Raw genomic sequence first — 23594 nt, 5'->3', positions numbered from 1 at the left:
TCTATCTGCTTTTGTTTTTCTTTTGTCAAGCCACGAAACTCTTCTCTATAATATATTCAGCATATTAAATTTCCTTCACCTAAAGGACGAATTATACACGTTTACAGAGATCATTAACAAATAATCTATTTGAAAATGGAGCCTATCACTAAATCTACCAAAGATAACACAGTTTTTAAAGTGTATAAAAACACTTTTAGTTGAAAACTTGGGATTCAGCAGACAATTAACTGAGAGATGATGCTTTTCCAAGCCAGTGTGGGGTTTAATGATTTTTTTTTAAAACCCTGGGGTGAAAGTTTGAGTGAGTGCCCATGTGTTTTGCCTCAGATTGCTTTGGCAATCATTCAGAAATATCCAGTCACATTAGAGTGAGCTAGCATTCAGAAAGGATCATTTCTGGGGGGGTACATAGTGAGTTTCTCCACTTGTTCTCCTTTCAGATGGAGCTTCAGTGTTGTTTTCTTGTGCTTATCAACTGATTCCTTTAAAAAAAACAAAAACAAAAAAAGAACAAACAGAAAAGAACAAAGAAATGCACCAACTAATTTCTGCATCTGCAGAGTGACTCATGCTATGGATGGATATGAGGGGGCGAGATGGGCAGCCGAATTCAGGTGTCAGAGAATCACACGTGTGTACTCCACCCACTGTAACTTCAAAAACAGGAAAAAAGAAAAGCAAAAAAAAAAAGTAACACACTGCTAGCAAAAATACCACAATAATAATAATAATAATACAATTTTAAATTACTTTTACTATTAATTTCAGATTCAAGATTTTTATTATCTGTCCTGCGGTGGTAAATTTTTACTTATTGTGCACAGAGGAGAATAAGCAGGGAGCTGCTGCCACACTGTGGCCCATTAACCTCAACACACCCTGCCGTTCAGGGCGGACCCAGTGTTTCACCAGCACACGCGCGCGCGCACGCACGCACGCACACACAAACACACACACACACGTTTGTTTTGCTATCTTTGTGGGGACTTTCCATTGACTTCCATTCATTTCTACTAATTTCTACAGCCTAAACCTTACCTTTACCCTTTTCCTAACCCTATCCATCACATACCTAACCCTAACCCTAACCAAAACTCAATTCATACCTTAGCCCTAACTCTGACCCCTGACCCAAAAACAGGGTTTCCCCTCGTGGGGACCAGGCTCAGGTCCCCACGAGGAGCGATTGGTCCCCACAACGTAGCATATGTCAGGAAAATCGTCCCCACAAGGTATTACAAACAAACGCGCGCACACACACACACACACACACACACACACACACACACACACACACACACACACACACACACACACACACACACACACACACACACACACACAGCAGAAGCACAGACAAGACCGACTTCAATAAGGCAACATCACATACATTACAAAATATACTTTTTATATCTTTCGTACGATAACAAAGCACTTTAATGGCACTTTGTGATCACTGTGACGCCTCCGAGGAGGGAGAGACAACCAAACATTCATAATGAACAGAGTACAAAGTAATACAGAATGTGGTGCATCAACAAATACAGCTTGACACAGCCTTAACAACAACATCCATCATTAGAAGAGACACAATAATGCCTGGGGGCCGTGAAGGAATCTGTATGAGTATGTTTTTTATTATTATTATTATTATTATTCATATGGGGTGAAACTACAGCACCAGTAAGACGTTTGTATGAAATCTATGAACGTCCCAGTAAGCTTTCACTTTTAAGGATTTCTTTGAAACTGTTCTTCCAGAATCGACTGACAGTGCAACATATAACATAAGGTGGAATATCTGAATGCTCTTCAAAGCAGAATAAGTAGAGTTCACTTAACTTGATCGGTTTACTGACACTGACCCTGTTTTTTTTTTTGGTGTGTGTGTTTGAGATCATTGTCCTGTTGGATCACAAGTTGTGCCCGAGTTTTAAACCACTTGATCCAAATTAATTTGGACGTTAATAAACAACCCAGGGAACACGGAGGCTTGAGCGCATCACTCTTCACAAGGCCTTCAGACTTTAAGCATCGTTTCAGATTTATAGTCAGATGGGGCAAAAATTGAGCTCACTCAGGCGCTTTTCACTGTTTGGTACACTGAAAACGGACCAGAGTTCGTTTCATTGGATAGTTTAATGGGAGACTCTGGTGTGGACCAAGAAGGTGAGCAACAAAACACAAAATCATCAGTCTCAGTTTACTTGCAAATTGACTCTGTAGGGTTCCCTTACACTACGAGTGCAACCAGGCAATCCAGTGAACAAAATGGAGGAAATTACATGATTTTTAACTTGAGTCCAGGGAATAATTACGGAGGACTAACCCCAAACTCCTCAACTTTACTTAAAAGTCAACAACTAGATGGTCGAATATTAGTAACAGTTTGGTGTTCAAACAGGACAATGATCCAACACTCACAATAAAACTGGATTTTAAATGGATAAAGCTGGCTATTATGAATATTCTTGAATTATCTTCACCTAAAGAAGTAGCTCTACCCTGTTGAAATGTACAGTTTGTGTCCCTCTGCTGGGCTTGCCCTGAGAAACCAACCAATTTTACTGAACTGCGCTCGTTCTGCTAAGAAAAGAAGACGTATGTTAAGCCAGAATTATACAAGAAGCTTATTTATGGCGCTTAGGAATATTTAACCACTAAAACTAGCATTTTCTAGAAACCAATAACTTAATTGTATTGAAAACTTATTGTAGACTAAAATTTGACACCATCACACTTAAGTCTTCCCCAGTGTTGAATGACCAATTCGACGCCCTGTGAGTTGGAGAACGACCGTAAATTAAACTTCCGGTTCTTTTCTGGAAAAATCATTGAAGTTTAATGTTGGAAAAGCGGCACACATAGAAAAAAGGACGTTTAAAAATATAATTAAATGCCTAAATAAATGTGACATTAACATCCATGAAGTTGTAACTGGAACGGTACACCTACAGCATCTCGATATGAACGTACAGACAGACACGAGGTTGGTAATTACCCTCGAAATATTGGCTTTATTCTACCTAACAGCAGTACAGATGTGAACAGATGTAGGCCATTTAGCTACAACCTGACTGTGAGCTCTCGACTGAAGATGGAGACTGTAAGGCCAGAAGGATGGGGTTCAGTTCACACAGAGAGAAAAAAAATAAAAAATAAAATAAATAAAATGCTATATCCACATCAACAGTCGCTTTGATGGTCCATGAAAACCTGCCGCTTGTCAAGGGAGTCCCTGCAGACGGGTATAGCATTTCAGATTGTTACTCCTGATTTGTACTCGGATACAACTGTCACCACAAAGACCACGAACGTTTCTACACATTACACAAACTATTTAAATTCACATTTCAGCAAAGGGATGGCAGTAAGTCCAGATTCGCTTCCACTCAGCCAAAAGCTCTGCGCAGAAGAACATCCGCCTCTCGGGAGGGGTTGTGTGTGTTGGGGGTGGGGGGTATGGTTGCTTGGATTGGCTTTTCATAAGAGAGAGCTGACATTTTATCTTTATTCTTTTTACCTTGACCCCATCTTCAATCCCTCCCTCCCTCCTTCCATCCTTTCTCTACCCTTTATCCGTCTCTCTGCATGGCGTTCGGCGTCTGCTACCCGAGCCTGCAGCAGCCAGACTTGTGCTTCTGAGATTCGATGTAGTCGTGAAGCTTGAACTTGGGCTCATTTGGCAGCTGCGTTGCTCTGTGCTTCAGCTCCCTGACAGAGAAAAGGAGAAGGAGAGAGAGAGGGCGGGAGGGAGGCAGAGACAGGAAGTTAGAAGCAGAGGGGGTGGATGTGTGGGATGGAGCACAGACAGGGCGAACAAATCAAGAATATAAAAAAGAAGGAGGGGAGAAAGGAGAGCAGAAGCATTGAGATTTGATCAAAATGCCTCTGGTGGAATATCGTTTATCACAGCTTGTGCTTCAAACTGACATCACACGTCGCCTACATTTAAGCCCAAAGGTGGATTTTTTACGTACAATAAACTCTGTCGAATCACAACCTAATGAAGCCCCACTGGAGGCGAAGCTCTTGGTGTGGAATGATTCTCGTCTCTTTTGCCAAACAAAAACACCGTCGCCAAACAAGTCGGTTCTAAACGCTGGCTGTGCGACTGGCGCATTACGACGGGATCGGTCGCTGTTGCGAGGAGAGGTGAAGTTAGCGCTCCCGAGACAGTATCTATGGTGACCAGGGGGTTTGCAGAATCAGCTGCTATTTCTTCATTATAGACATTAGAACCGACCCGTTTATTTCTCCTGTAAGTGTAGTAGATGGTTTTCTTTTCACTACTCTGCCACATTTTCTTTTACATTTTAATTTTGCTGTGCAGTGAGAGCCTTTTCCACCTCATCCTCCAGTAGCATGCAGATGAATCAAACATCTCTCAGCTGTAATAAAATGGTGACTCACTGATTACTTTCATGGCCTTCAGTTGTGAACAAAAACTAAAAACCAGACGCCACTTCTTGACTCCGTTGTCTGGGACTCAGACGCAGATAAAACACCAAATTGCTGATACTGTCTGTGTAATTAAAGACCGCACTTAAACGGGGGTGCTGTGGTGGTGCAGGGGCAAAGCGCAACCCATGTATTGAGGCCTTAGTCCTCATGCCATTGGTCGCAGGTTCGATTCCTGGCCTGGTGACATTTGCCGCATGTCTTCCCCCTTTTTCCTGTTGAACTACCTTCAAATAAAGGCCACTAGAGCCAACAAAAACCATTAAAAAATAAAGAAAACCCGCACTTAAACCCAAACAACGTTTTCTGATTTAGGTCTGTTAGGATTACCGAAATTGCTTCAAATTTTTAAGTAGTTTTGTCCAAGTCAGAAAGGTGAGCTCGTTAGCATTTGGTAGAGTTGCATTTTGGCATGCCATATGTTTAGGATGCTTCTCCAAAGTGCTTTGCTGGAATTTTGGCTCATTCCTCCAGTGTGAACTGGTGACTGAGTCAGATTTGTATGTCGTATTTCCATACATACCTTTTCAGTCCCACCCAAAATGTTTCCCTGAGAAAATATTGATATCGGGACTTTAAGATGGCCTCTCAAAGACGTTATCCTTTCACCACTCTGCAAGTGATTTGGCAGCATGTGTAGAGTTTTATTTAATGGCTGAGATGTCACTTCAATATTCGTTCCTCATCAGCTTTGGGAAGACACCAACACAACATGACGCTGCCATTCCCCCGTATTTCACAGCTCTGCAGGCTTGCAAGCTCCTCTAAAGCTTCTTCAAGAAGGAGTTCATCTTTTTTTTTTTTTTTTATTAAATGAGCTACAACAGCATTTAATTTCCCTTTGGGATTAATCGAATATTTTCTAATTGAATTGAATTGAATTCCTGAGCAGGATGATAAGTTGGACATTTTGATTTTGTGTTCATACTTGCACATATTTGTTTCAGCTGATGAACGAGACAAGTTTAGGCACCTGGAAATTGTAGCAAAGAATGTACCAGATTTGTGGTGGTTCACATTTTCTTTCCGATTTCTTTTATATTTCCCCATAATGCCAAAACTAGAAAACACTTGGTTTGGAGTGTTGCCTTAAAAGCTGAGGTTCCAACCCAAAGATGTAGTAATCTTAGCGTACGCAAACCTCTGACTTACAGAAAAAAGTAATAAATTAGGGATTTAGAAATAAATATTTATCCTAACACTAACCGACCTAAAACTAAAAGTGAGGTTCAATCTGATGGAACCTCATTGTCAAACAATGAGGAAAAAACTGGTTGTGTTTTTATACCAGCAGGTTGATTTTACAAGTCAGCTACTGCACTGTAAACTGAACCTTATGGTTTCAAACCATTTATTAAAAATGAAAGATAGAAATAAGATGCCCATACTTGCCTTGTGAGATTCATTAGACAGAGTCTTGAAGACGTCCCCTGGATCAGGACAACTGGACTCCGCCGGTTTAAATCACATTTGACAGATTGCGGTTTTGTCTTGTTATAGATAAATCTGACTCACACACCAGAGTAACAGTGTTGTGATGAAGCATCTGCTGCTTACACATTTCTTCTCCTCCTGTTTTTTTTTTTTTTGTCACGCTCAGATGTAAGAAAATGATGAAACAACCTTTTAATATCAGACAATAACCAGAATAAATCTAAATTATAGTTTTAAAATAATAAAAAAGGTTGTTTTTAATAAATAATTATTATTTATTAATAATTATTTGAATAAATAATTATTAAATTATTTATTGTAAAATAAATAATTTAATAATTTTTTTAAATAGATAATCTTATAAATTAATTAGCATATAATAAATATGCAAATACTAGTAATATTATATATTAATATTAATATATCATTATTCATTTTTAGCATTGTGCAAAAATATATTTGCCCTCTTGCTATATAAGAAATCACTGATCGCATATTTGGAATGGTGAATAAAATGTTAAAAGAATCTAAGCTCTGCATATCAAACGTCTTTGCTGATCTACATTTTATTGCCAAGATTTAAAGAATTTTTTTCTAAATAAATAAATATTTCAAAACGAATCACTGTCTTTCTTAGCTGTCTGTGTTGTTTGATGAAGCAAATAATAAAAAAACCCCACCAGCAATAAATCTCAATTTTTATTGGTCTGAATGACATTTCCAAACTGAACATGCTGTTGTTATGCAGCAAGAGCGACCTGGCTTGTAAAAGGAAAAGCGAAGAAAAAAATAAAAAAATAAATTATTTCTTGCCATTCAGTTTGAAGGGCATCCACACAAGGAATAGAAATTACACCGTAAAACGTCTGACACCAGGTGGGAGTTCTCAAACAAACGCAATCCCATTAACAGGAGACAACAGCAGCCGACGCCAAATTAGCTGAGAACCATTACGCTGGATTAGACGACGCCGGAGTCAGACGGGGACGAGGCGGCGTCCGTGCACGAAATGCAACGACGAGGATCCCCGAGAGGAACAGAACAAGGTCAACTCAGAGAAGGTCGGCTGCGAGCACGAGCGAGATTAAAATACAAACCCCCTAATGCGAAACATGGTCGTCTGACCCGCGTGAAAAATGATTCCCCGTCAATTTAAATTTCATTTCCCCCCCATAATGAGCAGTGAAAGGTGCAAAATTTAGTGCAATCTGTGGGTGGATTAACTTTGTGACCGCGGGTTATGCTGTCGTTCGGAGCTAATGGGGCTTTTGAAGTGAGAAATGTTTCATCTGGTAATAGTGAAACAATTTAAAGTCGCCTCAGTGATATACATTTAATGGAGATTTTTTTTTTATAGTACTTTAAACAGGGTAAGTACCATACAGCCTGATTACCTAATCTCGTAGGATTTCAACATTTTATTTATCACAATGGTTTTCTGACACCCTGAACAATTGGCTAAATAAAAATAAATACAAAAAAATGATAGATTTGTAGAACATTTAGCAGTAGGTTAGCCTACTTGCGTATCGGACATGCGTGGAGATGAATGGAGAAGTCTAGACGGATTAAGTTGCATCGACACATCTGATCCGCTGAAAAGTTTGATGCAGTTTCTCAACTGACAGGACAAACTCTTACTTATTCACTCCATAAATCCGGCCTTTGTAGAAATGTGGCACATAGACAGAAAGCCACTGAAACGTCCACTTTGCAGTTTACCACAAGCGATGTAAGAAACCCAGAAACTTTGTGTTGCCCCCTTCACAAAATCTCCTAAAAATACGTTAGAATTTTTTGCCGAGGTGTAAATAAATGTGAGGACTGTGCACTGTGTGATGCATTAGACGGGCAGCTTGCAGCAGAAAAACTCAAGAACAGTAGAAACAAGCTGCGTAAGGCTTATGACTTTTATTTGATTGTTAAGCGTCTTATCTGAAACTGTTTGCAACTTTAAAAGCAGCCGAGTCGGCAAACGGTGATATTAATCTCCGACTTAGACTTGGAGCCGCACCGCCTGAATAAATCCTCTCACGTTTTTGACGTCATGAATTTTAATGCCTCAACTTCGGAAAGGTTTTTGTCACCACTTGATGGCAGCACACCGAGCTGATTAAAAGAGGCGCATAATCACTCTTTCAGCAATCACTGAACAAAAGGACAAAATGAGAAACTTGAAGGAAAAACCGAGCAAATCTGCTCTTCCATCAGAAAAGACACTTTAAAGCCAAGACGTCTCGCGGTCGGATGGGGGACTTACTTTGCTATTGCGAGAAAAGCCAGCTCCACGTTGACCCCCGTCTTCGCACTGGTCTCCATAAACGGCACTCCGTATTCCTAAAACGGAAAAAACATTAGGAAGAGCGCCGGCGGAGTGTTTTCCACGTGGATGTAAGCACTTAGAGGACATCCTTCATTACCTTGGCCAGCTTCTCTCCTTCCTCTGTCTTCACCACCCTCTCTGCAGCCATGTCTGACTGTGAGAGAGAAAGAGAGAGAAACATGTCAGGGGGTCACAGATTCACCAGAAAATTAGCCACAGTGATGCACCGTCCTGTCAGCCTGCTTATCTGGCTGCCAGGCTGCCTGAGCCGCGGCTCCATCAGGAATGATGGGATGTCAGCGGCTCCACCCCCAGCAGAAGAGCAGCGCTCGCACAGACCGCCGCCGCCAGCCCTGCTGCTTTCACAGCAAATGATCTGAGCTGCTGCTACGTGACACCCACGACCCTTTGATGAGTCCTCGCTGAACCACCAGAGGGAGCTTTTTGGATAAATTAGCAGTGACTGCCGGTTGGGATGAGGGGAAGGATTTTTCCGTCTTTAAAGCGCTTTTTTTTTTTTCCCCTGCTCTGGGCAGAAGTTATCGCAGAGGTTTAAAGCAAAAGGGGAAAATGCTGAGGGGGCAAGTTACAGAGTCCATTATGAAGTCATGTCTTTGCTTTTTTTAATGTCAGACAAAGATAACCTGCTTGGATTAAAGAAAGGAGTTTTGAAAACAGTGGTTGTATTTATTAAGGGAAAAATCCAATCCAAACTAACCTGGCCCTTTGTGAAAAAGAAATTGTTTCGACGGTTGTGCCATCCTTCGATGAATCAACTTCCATCAAGAGTTTGTGGTGGTCCTTTACGTCGCAGCGGAGGAATCACAGCCCACTTTCTCTTGCCAGAATTGATTTCATTCGTCCACATCTCGAGCATCAGTATTTTTGCTTAACATTTCTATCAGATTCAAATCCAGACTTTCACTAGGCCAATCCAAAGCCTTTCTCTTCGAAAGCGATGAAAGGTTATGAGCCACCTAACCCCAAGATCCCGACTGATCTGTGTCCTGGTGTCCAAGCGTGAGCGAATGAAACGCTTTGAGTTGTTAGCATGAACAGAAAAGCATCTTATGAGTTTAATTCATTTACTGTTGAGGACTCTTACACAATTCGATGGACTTGTTGACGTGCTCTGGATGATCGTCTTGCAACATAAACCAAGAAGCCTTAAGCTTTGCTGACAAACTTCTGTCCTCTCTTTGAGGTTTTTACTGACGGCAACAGAACCAGAACCTCACAATGTCTCCATCGTACTTCACTATCGAAATGATTCGGTTATAATTTGAAAAGGTGTGTTTGTTTTACGACGCAAACCGTCCAAAAACATCCACCTTTCTCTCCCTCGAGTCCAAGGAATACTTTCTAGAAAATCTTGGGAAACATCAGGAAGTTTTATAACAACTGACTATATAACTTTCACCTTTGAATGCAGATTTTTGCTCAGTCTTTTGTTGTTGACCCATGAACTCTGACCTTTCCTGAGGCAGGTGACCCCTGCAGTGGATGGAATGTTGCCGTGGGATCTTTAACGACTTCCTGGACTAGTCGTCGGTCCGCTCATGGAGTAATTTTGGAAGAGGAGCTTCACCACCGGGACATGATTCGGTTCCATTTGTTTAGTAACCCTTTGTAGATTTCTGTTCATTTATTTCTCATTTGTTCTTAAATTTCTTTAATTTGGGGCATGGTGTGTTGCTTTTAGAGTAACCAGGCATGTGTGTGACGAGTGAAGTACGTTTTGATCCCTCAATAAATGAAATTATCCTTGAAAACAGTTTTTGTTTTTACTCCCGATTATTTTTGTCAGATGTAAACTTGTGTGTTATGAAATGCTTTGTCACAAAAGTGCATTATTGAGGACACATTTTCCACATTTCCCATGTTTGTGTTGGAATAAGCAAACCACAGTTTGCCTTCATGCATTCGTGTCACACTGGAAAAATTTTCCACCTTTTAAGGCGCTCGCATGTCTGCCCGAATGTGATAAGAGTGTGTTAAAACTGTGCTAAAGAAACCAATATCCTTCCCATCGTCTAGAAAACACACACACACAAAAAGAAAAAAAAAAAAAAAGAAAATGAAGCTTTGCTCACCTTGTTGCCGAGCAACATGATGACCACATCCTTCTGGGCATAGTCGAATATTTCAGTCAGCCAAGCCTTCAAAAAGTACAGAAAGAAGAGGAGATGTAACCAAAACAAACAGGGACCACTTGAAGAATGCGCTTTCTTCTTCTTCTTGTTTTCCTCGCTCTTCTCCTGAGCTGCGCTGCATTGTGAGCGCGCTCTTATCAATCATGCCGACACTGAGTCATTCTTATCCTTGAGCGCTTTTATTGCTTTTCATTACTGAAACTGGGGAGCATGGAGCCAGGCAGACGACAGCGGCGCGTCATTTCTAAATAGGTCTGAGAGGAAAAGTTACAGGCCCAGGTGGGGCTTTTGCATGTGGAGAGGCGGAATCGTTCAGCGTGAGATTTAGGAGCAGGAGGGGGGAAAAAAATAATAAAAAATAAACAGAGAGGGAAGGATGATAAGGAAAGGAGGTGGAAGGGGCGTCTTACCCTGATGTTGTCAAAAGATGGCTTGTTGGTGATATCATAAAGTAGGAGTAACGCTGCAAAAGAAGAAGAGAACAGCAGATTTTACCGTCAGCGCCTTCATTCACGCGTGAATTTCGGCTGCTCCATCACCGACACGCTCGCACACACACGCTCACGCTCGGCGTGGAGAAGTGGAACATAAACTGCAAAGGTTACCCTGGGCATCTCTGTAGTAGGCGTGCGTTACGCTGCGGAATCTCTCCTGACCAGCTGTGTCCCAGATCTGCAGAACAAGCGGCACAATTACACAGGATCCGACAGGGAAAGACCTCCCAGCTAATCCCAACCAGCCCAGGGACGAAGCAGCACCATGGAATATTAATGATCTACAAGCGCAGTACAAAGAAAGCGCAGATCATAGTCTGAGGAGTCCTTTTTTTTTTTTTTTTTTTTACTAAATGTAATCTGATATGCACACTGCTGAAAATACCATAGCAGAAGTTTTCATACCTCTTGATTTTTTTTTGTTTTTCAAATTATTACCACAAGCCTCAACAGTCTTTGTGTTTGGAAAGACTCTCAATTAAATTTCAGTCTGAACTTTGACTAGACCATTTTAAAATAAGAATATATGATTTAAACCATCTGACAACTGCTGGAACACAAAACATGTAACTCCCCGATAGTTTGTAATTCCTATTATCTGAAGTTTTACTTATAGATGTATTTTCTTTTCATCATCTAATATTTTTGGTTTATGTCCCATGTTTTAAGTGTATGGAAAAAAAACATATGCCACTTGAAAGTAAAAGCAGAAGATAAATATGTTGCAATACATCAAATGTGTCTGGAAAAGAAAAAAGGATTTTCTGCCAAGTTAATAATTATTCTCAAACTAAAGGTTCGATTTCTAAAAATGTAATTTGTGAGATTCTGGTTCTGCAATAAAAGATAATTTGTTTTATGGTTTGCAGATCAAAAGTAAACTTCATCCTGAAATATTAATGGATTCTGGCTGACTGATCCAAATCAAATTAACATTTATTCCTTAATCTGTTTGAGAATAGCTGGTAAGCCTTTACCACTATGGCCGCCTGACAAAAAAACACATGAAATGTGCAAAACATTTCATGTTTGCACATGTTTCATAAAGCTAAATGTTTAGCTTTATGAAACATTTAGCTTTAATGTTTCATAAAGCTAAAGAAATTATAAAACTACTCAAAACAGAAGTTTAATAAATACAGCTGTTTTAAATATAACTTTTGAACACAGTGCCCTTCCTCTTCATTGGCAGACAAGCTAAAAATGTAGCTGTCATAACATTAGCATGATCCCAGACTTAAAATGTCAGAAATGTCTGCTTTATTCTAACTTTATTTTTTTTTTAAAAACGGCATGTTATTAGATAAATATTTTTTTTTCCAAAAGCGCAGCTGTTATAAATACAAATACCACTATTTAATGGTAAAATGAGTGTACCTAAAGTATTTTAAAGCTTTCCAAAATAAACTTTACATTGTGCATTAAGGATTAATTAGTGATTTATCACTTCTAGTTTCACTTTGGTATAAATAAGGAGAAACTACAGAGGCCAATTTCCTGAAAATTTCTTCAAAATAGGAAATAAAAGAGAACATTCCATTCAAATGATCAGATTATTCACAAGACAGGAAATTCAGCCTAATCAGTATTTAAAAAGTGAAAAAAAAATCTATGAGGAAAAGGCCTTTATGCTAAAGTGTGGAGGATTCATTTCATTACATTCTGCTTCCCTGTCCGTCTAAAATGATAACACAGACTTCTTAAATCTCACTTTCCTTTTTTGTTCTCGGGGCTAAATTTACTGTCAGAGTCTATTTATTACCAGAGCAGCTACTGTGTCATGTGAAAAACGTGTGGAAGAGAAACTGATGATTTACAGGAGCTACTGAAGGGAGTCTAATTTTGTCACCTCCCACTCAGTGTTGAATGAATGGGTCATGATGAAAGTGGGGGGGGGGGAGTGTGTGCGCCTTGGGTGGAATGGATTAAAAATGGCAGCCGGGCGAACCAATTTAAAGCACGTTTCACACCGACGTGTTTATTTAGCTCCTGCGACACCTACTTGGACGAGTGTTCAGCTTAGGTCACAAATCTATCAGCGAGATGAGCTGATAGGATCTGAAAGGAGCAAAAAAGATAACAGCGCTCTCACCTGCAGCTTGACTTTCAGGTTGTCAACATCCACCACTTTATTCTGCGGAAACAAGAGGGAGCGGGAGTGAAAGACAATCCGGCATATGTTTGGAAAATGGCACGGAAGCGGCTGACGAGCGTTTTTAACGGGGCGGGCTAAAAAAGCGCAGCGACTCAGCGTGCGGCAGGAGAGACAAGGCGGCTAAAAGTGGCTTTGAATGCTGGCAGAGAAAGTAATTTGCAACACCCACACAGTAACAAGGTCCCGGGATTAGACTTAATTACAGCAGAGTGAGAAAGGCGGCTGGCAGCATAACAACGGACTCCCCCGTTAATTTCCTGCAGCCCTGTAGGGGTGCCCTCTGATTTCCTGCAGACCCAAGGCAAGTCTGGAAAAGTGTACGACTCCCAAAGTGTTGCAGACGGGCGCTCTGAGAAGAGCGGCGATACTCTTAAGCATGAGGATTTCGTATTGCTGTACAGAGCCATGTAAACGTATTCGCACCCCTTGTGATTTTTCAGGTTTCGTTTCGTCACAAACACAAACCTTGATGCGTTCTGTTGAGGTTTGATGGAATAGACCAACACAAAGCAGCCTGTGGGTTTTCACTGTTGGTAATGCAATATGTTGACCGGCTTAGAACCAAAGTACATCACAGACCAGGAGTTACTGTGTCAACCTTTCAGACGACTTCGGTTTTCTGGTTCAAGTCTCCTCTGCTTCCCCCATTACCAGAATCAAACACGGAAAAGCAGCATTCAGTTTCTATGCCACAAATCTCCAATAAACTTCCAATAAACCTCCAAAAATGATAACGCACAAATTCGTTTAATTCAAGACTAAAAACCCACCAGATTAGACTTGCCCGATTAATAACTAGAACATCATAAACTTGTCCGTCTTTCCACCCGTCATCGTTCTCTCTTGCTCTTTTTCATGTCGTTTTATTTTCCTCTGAATCACATAAAGCACTTTGTGTTGCTGAAAATGTGTCATACAAAAACAGAACTTCCTTTCCTGCAGCTCCTCTAGAGTCACCAACAGAGTGTGGATTGCTGTGTTTGTCTTTTCCACATTTGCTCAGAGCTTGCGATATCGCTTCATAACCCGACTCTTCTTTAACTTTCTCCCTGACCTGCCTGCTGTGCTCCTCTGCTCTTCCTGATGTTGTTTGTTCTCTGTTGTTCTCCAACAAACCCCTGAGGTCTTCAGAGAACAGCTGCTTCCTTTTACTAATTAGATGACTTCTGATGGCATCGCTTTGAACTGGATTTCGTTTAGCCATCTCAGATTAAAACGGGTTTTTCTGTGATTTTTATGTGCAAGAATTAAAAAAAAAAAAAAAAACATGCATTCTTCTTCTGTGACTTCACAATTAGATTTTAGCTGGTGTTGGTCTACCGCAGAAAATCTTGCTAACAAAAGAAAAAAAAGTGATACAGCTCAAAGGGTGTGAATTCTTTGTGCAGCGCTGTAAATGCACCACGGTTTGGATGCAAAAGCTCTGTGCTTTCTCTTGGTCGTCATGACCTCCGAAACAGGTCGCAACCAAGAAGCAAAGTAAAAACCACAACAGAAAAAAAAAACAACAACAAATTGCTTACAAGGAGGAAGTGAGGCAAGAAAAATGCACTTCCTGGAGCACCTTATCAGTGACAGGTCATGACTAACAGCCCGCAAAAAAAAAAAAAAAAGGCCAAACATCCACTTGCTCAACGAGGAAACGCAGCAACAAACTACCTCAATGACATTGCTGAGGCTCAGTGTTGCGCGTCGAGCCGTCGGCGACAGCGAGCACCGCCACCCGCTGAAGCCTCAGCCTTGGCAGAGGGAACACACTTCAACCCTTGCATTAGTTGCCATGGGTTTCCTTTTTTTTTTCCCCTCTCCCCCCCAATTATGACGTGAAAGCAGCCTGCATGCTGAGAAACTGCTACAAGGAAGCGGGCCTAAAATAGACCGGCATGTAAAAGCTGCCAGCCTTGCCTGCCTAACCATGCAAAGAGGACATCCTCAACATATTGACTCAACTGTTTATCTCAAATTGCTTTGTTACCAAGCAGCTTCGGAGGCCTGCTTGTGAACGAGCATGGAGACAGAAAGGTAATTACACCCCTCAGCCACTTTTTCTCAATGAACGGTGTCGAATAATTATGGTTTTTAATGAATGTAAGCCAGCATCCTTTCCCCCTCCTCCGTCGTCGGAGCGTCTCGGTGGAAACTTGTTGCTTTTGTACAAGCAAAAGTGACATTTTGAGGCATTTAAAAAAAATAAATAAAAAAATAAATCTGTCAGACACGGACAATGTTCTTTTGTGTCCGCTGAGAGACTAAGCATCACTTTGGCTAATGCAACACACTTTCCTCTCAGACCGAACACCCCTATACTTGACTTGCCATCACTGCACATGTTTTTCTTTTGACAGGAGGCGACGCAAAGCTCGAGGCCCAGGCGCCTATTTGTTGTTTTTTTTCTTTCCCCACTCTTGCACAGACGAGGATGATGCACAGTAGTCATTTGCTTGAAATCCACCACCAGCCGCTGCCTTTGTTCGCATGTGTGGCGTGTCTCTTTGTGCAACAGATGCGTGTGACGAGGTAGGAGCTCATCCGACAGCAGGGTGACTCCTCCAGGGCCGAGCTGAGCCACGACCAATCTTTCCAGGAGACAGAGACGTGGGCAGGCATCTGCCAAGACATTTACGAAGCCGTTCAAAGCTCCTAGCAGCACAAGTGGTCTGTGAACTTGACTGATTGGCGAGAGGATTTGTACATTTGGTGCTATCATCGCAGAGTGACGAAGCATTCCACGTGGAAACAGGCGCTAATTGGGCCGATGGCACTCCTGCCAGGGGGATCACTTGTTGTTTTTGTTGATTTCATTAGAGAAAAAAAAAAATTACCTCATTAAGCTAAGTGGAAGCGCACGCACACACACACACACACACACACACACACACACACACACACACACACACACACACACACACACACACACACACACACACACACACACACACACACACAAGCACAAAAAATAACGAGATGGTTCACACAGGTCAGATGTATCGTTTCTCACCCTAAAGTCTATTCCAACGGTGGCTATAAAGTTTCCTCCCAGAAACGCGCCGTCTTTGAAGCGCACCAAGACGCACGTCTTCCCCACCGCAGAGTCTCCGAGCAGCATCACCTAGAGACACCCGGCCAGCAGAGGAGAAGGGTCACAGGTCACATCTGGTCAGTGGAACGAATGTTACGACACGAGGTTCAAATTATTTAAACAGAATCTGCAGCAACTGCGAAAAAACTAAATTGCACAAGTTGGTTTATAATGTTTGGGAGCAGGCATGGGTCGGTCGCTGCGGTCAAATTATATCAGCGCCTTAACTAGAGATGTACCGATCAATAGACCAAAGTTTGAAATCAATAAATTTTTCCTTACACAGCTCTGAAAGGTTAAATGCTGAAAAATGTGTATGTTCTCCCCTAGCTATTAAAGAAATCCAAACAAAAATCTCACTTTTTTGGGTGGAGATGCAATGACCAATCACTGAACATCCGTCAGCCATCAGCATGCACTTTGACGCAAGTTTAAGGAATAAAATCTGATAAAGTCCAGGAACCTGCACTGTGAGGCATTGTTGTTCCTTCTGTCAGATTAAAGCTCTTTTAAAGAACATGCAGCAGCGTTTAAATACAATAACCCCAGAAAAAACAAAAGATCTGAATCAGCAGGTTCAACCCAAAAGAAAAGCAAACATAGGGAAACCCTGACTCATGCAACTTTAATATTTATCAGAGCTTTACAAAACTTAAAAAATGGGCATCAAAGAGCATGCTGAGCTTGAAGTCTGAATGATGGGAGTTTGTTTTTTTTTGGTTGGTGTATTTAACAAGAAAATATATATTTTTTCATTAGTTAGCCTATTAGCTCAGCAAATTGGCAAGATTTCATCTGTGGTTAATTGATTGGTGCCAGGCAAAAATATCTGATTCAGTTAGGAATCAAGTAGACGTAGCAACTTTCTACAATATCCTCTTTCATTCCTTAAAGTTCTTAGAATAAAATAAATAGATTTTGGCCAGTGAGGCCATTACAGAAAACTGGAAGTAAATATTACCCAGTAAAAGGCCTGATTGGTGCATATCTAGTTCTTAAAAGTTACTTTTCAGGAAAAAGTGTCAGAAAGTTGCACCAGTTGCCTATTGTCTGACTTTAAAGTCCTGCAGGATTTGAAGATGTTACAGTTTGTGTTTAGGATTTCTTGCTGGAATCGAAACACTCAGAAAGATTTCACAGTTATCAGTTCATCAGTGAACATACAGCAAGCAATTAGTTTCAATTTTAGGTCATCTTTGGTCAGGAGAGCCGTCGGTGTCGCACTGAACGACCTCAGATCACAGATTCCAGGTCACAACCAGAGATTTAATTATGGAAACTATGAAAAACATCTACAGTCATGGAGTGCCAACTACTGGAGTGTTTTATGATGAAAAGTGACCAGCTGCATGTCCATTCATCAGTCAGCACCAGGCTACACGTGCAGATAGCTTGACTAATTAACCATTTTAAACAGGAATTTAAACAAGAATTTTAATGCCGACACTCCCCACAGCTCAACTAATGTCAACATCCGTGTTTAAATGTCTTTGTAGTAAACAACATAAACATTTGTATAGTTTACAATTATAAGATAATATCAGTCATGCAGCAATCAACGATTACGCTACATGAAAAGGCGGAGTGTATACTTGTGAAATATATCTCCGTATTTGAGCCACACAGGTTGAATAATGGGCAACAGATTTGCCTGTGTGCAGGTGACATATTGACATAAATATGTCTCATCTGAACAATTTCTTTTAGGTTCTGATTGTATGGGCTTCCCTGTCCCTGCTGAGGAAAAAGCTTTCCACAGGATGATGCTGCCACCACCGAGCTTCACTGGATAGGTGGTGTGTTCAGGGTGACGTCCACCACACACAGCATTCTGGTGTGGAGAAAATGATAACTTCCTTTAACATGTTTGCTGTGTCGATCTGAAAGGGGAATTCTTATGACTTTCTAGCAAGAATTACTTTGGTTACGCCTCTTTTGCATTGAGGTGAGCTGTGAAGTGCACAACTAGCTTCCTCAAAGTTACTGTGACATCTCTGGGTATACAACCATATATGTCCTAATACCAATTTGCACACGTCGGTGGTTTTAGCTCAGCACAAGTAGTTTCCAAACCAGAAATTCATGCGGTCAGCCTGAGCCGTATCCGCTTGGGCCAAACATGTTTGTTAGATCTATTCAACAACAAGATCTAACAAACATATTAGTGAACTAGCTACTACAAAAGACGTTCATGCAGCCTCCCTTTGCTGATTTACATGTCAAATTTTAAATATAAGGTATCACAAATTTTGTTTTGCGCAATTATTACACGTGTTAGCCTAAATAAGAAATACATTTGTAAACCTGACTTGATTGAGAATTCTAGTACTCTTGGGCTCCCCCTGTCGGTTTGGAGGACAGCTGTTCAGTTTGTTTATGCCTTGCGCTGGCTTTGATTACTTCATAAAATCCCAAACAGTAAAAATAAGTACTTTTTAGACCATTTTTGCTTCTGTCTGAGAGTAAAAATTCAAATAAAAATAAAACAACACGTAAATGTTACAACGAATATGTTGTGCTATTTCAGCAGGGATAGGAATAAAGCTTTTTCAATACGTATTTTTAAATATTAAGCGTCATCGTGCATTGAGAATCGCACACCGACCCATGCCCACAAACTGTCAGCTTTCTAATAAATAATTAGAGAAAATGATCGTTGCCAACTCTGCATTTACAGCATGCATCGCTCTCTCTCTCTCTCTACCTCTCCAAAAACTAATCAACAATAATTGCAACAGCAGGACGAGCAATTATGCAATTATTTCAGTTACATTTGATTCAAATATTACACGTCAGATGAGAGATGCAAACGAGAGATCACCCACTTGTCTGCTCGAGTCTCCAAGCAAATATTCAGGAGAGAAGCAACAAGTACACCCTTGGTAAATATTTGAATCAGTACGATTTCCCAACCATCTGCTGGCTGACTTGGTGTTAACGAAGGCAATAATAACACAAGGGAAACCAATCAGCTGGTAGTTTAAGGTCCCCCGTACTAGTGCACATTCTCCTAATGCCCGTTTGTTGCGGCGTCTACACCCAGAAAAGAACATGCAGAAAAACGACACACTTAAAACGGAAATACACACCTTGAAGGCAACATCATAGTACTCGTTAATAGAGGCGCATCTCTCCAACACATATTTTGACGTGCCGTTTTTAGCCTGCTTGTCCGTCAACGACGTCTTTCGCGCGGACATGGCACTACCAAGGAGATCCGGAGCAGCAGCTTTTGTACCTCCAAGACGCGTCCGAGGAAGAGGAAGAGGTGCGCGGTGTCAAGAGAGCGATCAGTCCCGGGCTGCGCCGACCTCCAGCCCCTCTGCTCGCATAGTAATGTACAGTATACAGACACTTCCTGCAGGGGCGGCGAGATGGGAGAAAGGGAGAAGCGGGGAAGATCACACCTGAACAGTGTTTCGAAACACGGAGGCGCACGGTGGAGAAACTTGCGCGTCGGGCGAGCTGAGGCGGCGGCGGCGCGTCCGCATCCAGCAGTCAAGAGAGCGGTAATGACAAGCAGGCGGAAACATTGCTCTGCTTTGGCGAAGCGGCGCGGCGCGGCGCATCCTGGCGTGGGCAGATAATTAGAGCTGTGGCCACAGATGCGCTGAAGGACGTCGACAGGTTCGCTTATTTGCGCCGCGTCTCTCTCTCATTTATTTATTTTTGTTATTGTTGACGCGGAGCTGAGGAGGAGAAAGGGGTCAGACTCATCCGACCTGCTGCAGGTGGAAAGGTCACAGGGTCTCACACCCACCAGAGGGGAGGCAGGAAGAGGAGGTGAGAGTTTAACATCTCAGAGCGCATATCTGACCCCACGGAGCATGCACAGACTGGACTAGAAAATCTCATTCTGCCATCAAGGGATTCTCATCTAGTCTTCTACCTTTTTTTAGTTTTCTGGGTCACAGCAGGCAAATGACCGATTACCCCACCTCTTCACTTCATACATATCTAAAATGGTCTCACAGACTCAATTTCCTGATAAAGAAGCCCGTGAATGGATCTTTTTCTTGCAGTGTTTGTCTCCCCCTAGCGGCTCAATCACACATCCAGCTGTCCCTTTCTCCTTTTGTGTTAATGACACAGGAGCAGAGATCATTAAAGTTGCATAACTGGCATGTATATGAGCTCCTGACTCCCTGCGTGATCTGAGCCGGCCCGAGGGATAAGCAGAATATGCGGCTGCTTAGGGGAATTGGGTGAAAAGAATCACTTGAAGGCGTAAAACGTTACAAAATAAAAGCTAAAGTTTCGTAGTTGTGTCAGGAAACTGGAGGCTGCTCTCCGCAGGAATCGCTGCTCCTTCTCCTGTCTCCGCACAACCAAACATTGACCTGTTCTCCTGATGAAGTCAGAACATTGATGAATGGGTACAGAGTTCAAGAGCATAGGGCTTTTGTCCATTTTAGTCTTAGTGCTTGATTGAGGTACAAACCCTGATCAGTCAGCCTCAGAGTCCTGGTGGTAGCGTACAGCTGTAGAAGTTCAAAAACGTATAAAAACTCTTCGCCAAACGGAGACTTAACGTGTTCAAAAAATAAAGTTTAGTTAATTTTGTGCTGAAAACCAGTGCAGAGAAATCAGCAAAGATAAAGAGTTTACAAGTTGTCAAAAGCTCAACATTAATGTTACCATCAGAGCAGTAGCAGGGGGTCATAAACTGTCTTAAAAGGTGATTTAATGGAAGCAAATGAGGCACAATTAAAACAGGTCTGAGAACACAGCCTTGTGGAACTACTGGAAAAGTATTTTCATTTGATAAATGATAAATAAGAAACAAAACAATTGTGATCTGTATCAGACGAGCAGAGTAACCAAAGGCTGCGTTTCAATTTCTGGACAAGAAAACGTCATTAGCCCTGAGAAGAGCTGACAAGATCTTTAAAACATGTAGGAACCTGAACTAAGGTCACAGAGCAGTTAATTACAAAAAAAACATTTATGGTGCAGTAAAATTAAATATGATTTACATTGATAATAACTTCACCTCCTGACACTTGAAATATTGTTTCCTTTCAAATATTGCGTCCTTCCTTTGTAATTTCAACACCTGATATTGCAATGGGGATTATAATTCCATATGCAGATTTTTAAAAAATAAAAAAACAGAAAACTTTATAAATGTAAAATAGTTTACTTTTACCTGAAAAAAAAAAAAAAACTCAGAATTTCCACATTGGATGCCTCTGTTTTAAAAACAGCTAAAACGTCAAGAGAGTCACACAAGTTTGACATTGCATGGTAATGCACTTTCATTGAACATCCTGTAAAAAATATACTAGCAAAACACTTTATAGAATAAAAAGTTTTCTTCAACTTTAAGCAACAATAGCCTGTATAAAGGCAGTTGCCCAGGGCAGTACTCAAAGGGGGAGGCGCCATTCATGCAAGCTGGAGAATAGCTAGCAAAGACTGAGGCAGAAAAGGTCTGAAATGTTAAAGATGAGAAATGTTCTGAAGCAGAGAAAAGCAGGAATCAGCCATGGATGAGGTTTTTTTTGTTGTTGTTTGTTTTTTTGACTGTGCTGTGAATCAAAAATGACACCTGATGGCTTCACAATAAATACGATCAAACTCTTCTTCCCAGGCTCTGGCTCTAAATCCAACTGGATTAAACACATCAAAGTGTTTTAATTTCCCCCCTCCCGCCCATCTCTCTTTCTCTCCCAGTCATTTTTTTCCCCTCACAAACTTTGAGTCACGCACGCTCTTACTGTATATGCATAAACATATGCTAATATAAAATGGCAAACCAATTTCACAGCACCTCGCTGATTCTTTTCCCTTTTATTTGTGACGGTCACAGATTTTTCAGTGTCACAGCAGATTAATCGCTCCTTAAATAACCACCCCCCACCACACCACTACACCTCTGCGTCTCGGTGTCCCTCGCCCATCAGCTCCCACCTAAAAACTTGTCACAGAGCATAAAATCAGCCCCGTCTGGCACAACTTTGTTACACGTCTCCCGCAGCACGCTGCTCGGGCTCTGTGACATTCATTAGATGCGCTTTCTTGCCAGTAATTTAATCGCAGTGCTGAGATTGTTGACCGTAATAATTCTCCTCTAACGAACTGTTAAGGATCGTAATCAATGCGGTGAGAGAAAAAGAAAAAAGAAGTGACATCCCACTCAGGAGAGCACCACTGATTCAGAGAGGATCTGCTCGGCCGTGCTGTTATGTCACGACTTAAGTGCAAACAGCCCAGCGGAGTGACATGTCCTTCTCACTGGGATGAAGTCAACAACATAACAGGACGGAGGAAAAACACAGACAGTGGGAGTGGAGGGAGGTCGTGTGTGTGTGAGTGTTGACTTACTGTGAAGCCAATGCCCACAGTGGAGGTGAATGACTCCGAGATGAACTTGCCCTGGTCAAACTGAACCAGCAGAGAGGTCTTGCCCACGTCGCTGTCTCCCACCAGGATGGTCTGCAGATTGAGTCACTCTCACACACAGACACACACACACACAACAGGAGACGTCATGCTCTGCAGCCTCGTGCTGTGTTAATCGCCCGAGGCCGCAGCGCTGTGTGGGCATGCGGAGCGGGTTATTGTACGAGTTCATCATGTGTTGCTCAGCGCGCCGCGCGCCGCTGTCTGATGCTTTGTGACAGCTGGAGGTTGGCTCGGTGTGTTCAGGAGGGAAGGACGGCGTGGCCGCGAAGGCCGGACCTGCTTCTCAATGAGCTGGAAGGTCAGAAAGAAAAAAAAAAAACTCCCAGAGGGGAACATAGAGAAGTTCTTCTTCTGCTCTATGCATGTTCATGATCTGTGCAAAAGTTTCAAAGTTTCTTCCAGACTTTCTGGGAAAATCATAGAAGTTGGTTAAAGCTATAACTCCTCATACTTTGTGAAGATTTTTTTAGAGTGTTTTCTTTTCTGTTTGGCTCCTAACAATGTTCAGAGGAATATTTTTTTTTATTGATTTCTAAAGCCAAATAACTCATTAGACTCCCGAACAGAGGGGAATATGTGTGGTTTTCTTACCTTTTTTTTGTTTTTTGCTTCTGTTCCAGGTAGATTTTATTTCTTTGATCTCAACGTGTTCAGTTTCATCCTTTTCAAACACACACACACACACACACACACACACACACACACACACACACACACACACGACACAACACAACATGTTGTCTTGATTTAGGTCAAGAATTAAGCAGAAAATGGTTGAAAAGCTACCAAGGTCCAAAGAAACTGTTCTTCGGTAATCTTATGAAAACTAAGCAAAATAAAAGTTAGAAGTTCAGGCTGCTAAAGTTACAATAGGACGGTTTAGTTTAAAGCAGGGAGTCATAGAATGGCCTAGTTAAAGTGCAGATTAACCATCTGAAACAAGACTTCTGAGGCCTCTTGAGCTACTTTGCAACTGAGTCTGATGTGGTGAAAAACTTAGACAAACAGCTGAAAACCACATGCAGCTGTATTTACAGCAAAGGAGGTTATAGGAGCACAGATTCAGGCCACTGAATACGAATTT

General features: G+C 41.6%; 1 protein-coding gene across 1 annotated transcript; it reads right to left on the bottom strand.

Annotated features, from left to right (window-relative positions):
• Positions 1–1390: 1390 nt before the first annotated feature.
• Positions 1391–19780, bottom strand: LOC106906918 (ras-related protein Rab-37). Its single transcript, XM_014972393.2, has 9 exons — positions 19192–19780; positions 16022–16132; positions 12961–13002; positions 10980–11046; positions 10785–10837; positions 10315–10380; positions 8319–8375; positions 8159–8235; positions 1391–3717 (listed from the first exon to the last, which is right to left on the bottom strand). The coding sequence occupies exons 1-9, from the start codon at positions 19300–19302 to the stop codon at positions 3612–3614; spliced, it is 690 nt and encodes a 229-aa protein (XP_014827879.1). The 5' UTR covers positions 19303–19780; the 3' UTR covers positions 1391–3611.
• Positions 19781–23594: the final 3814 nt, after the last annotated feature.

Source organism: Poecilia mexicana, unplaced genomic scaffold (genome assembly GCF_051168715.1).
Source record: "Poecilia mexicana isolate PSO_F unplaced genomic scaffold, ASM5116871v1 scaffold_8, whole genome shotgun sequence".
NCBI lineage: Eukaryota > Metazoa > Chordata > Actinopteri > Cyprinodontiformes > Poeciliidae > Poecilia > Poecilia mexicana.
Note: the sequence above shows the minus strand (reverse complement) of the source record. Positions and strands in the feature narration are given on the sequence as shown.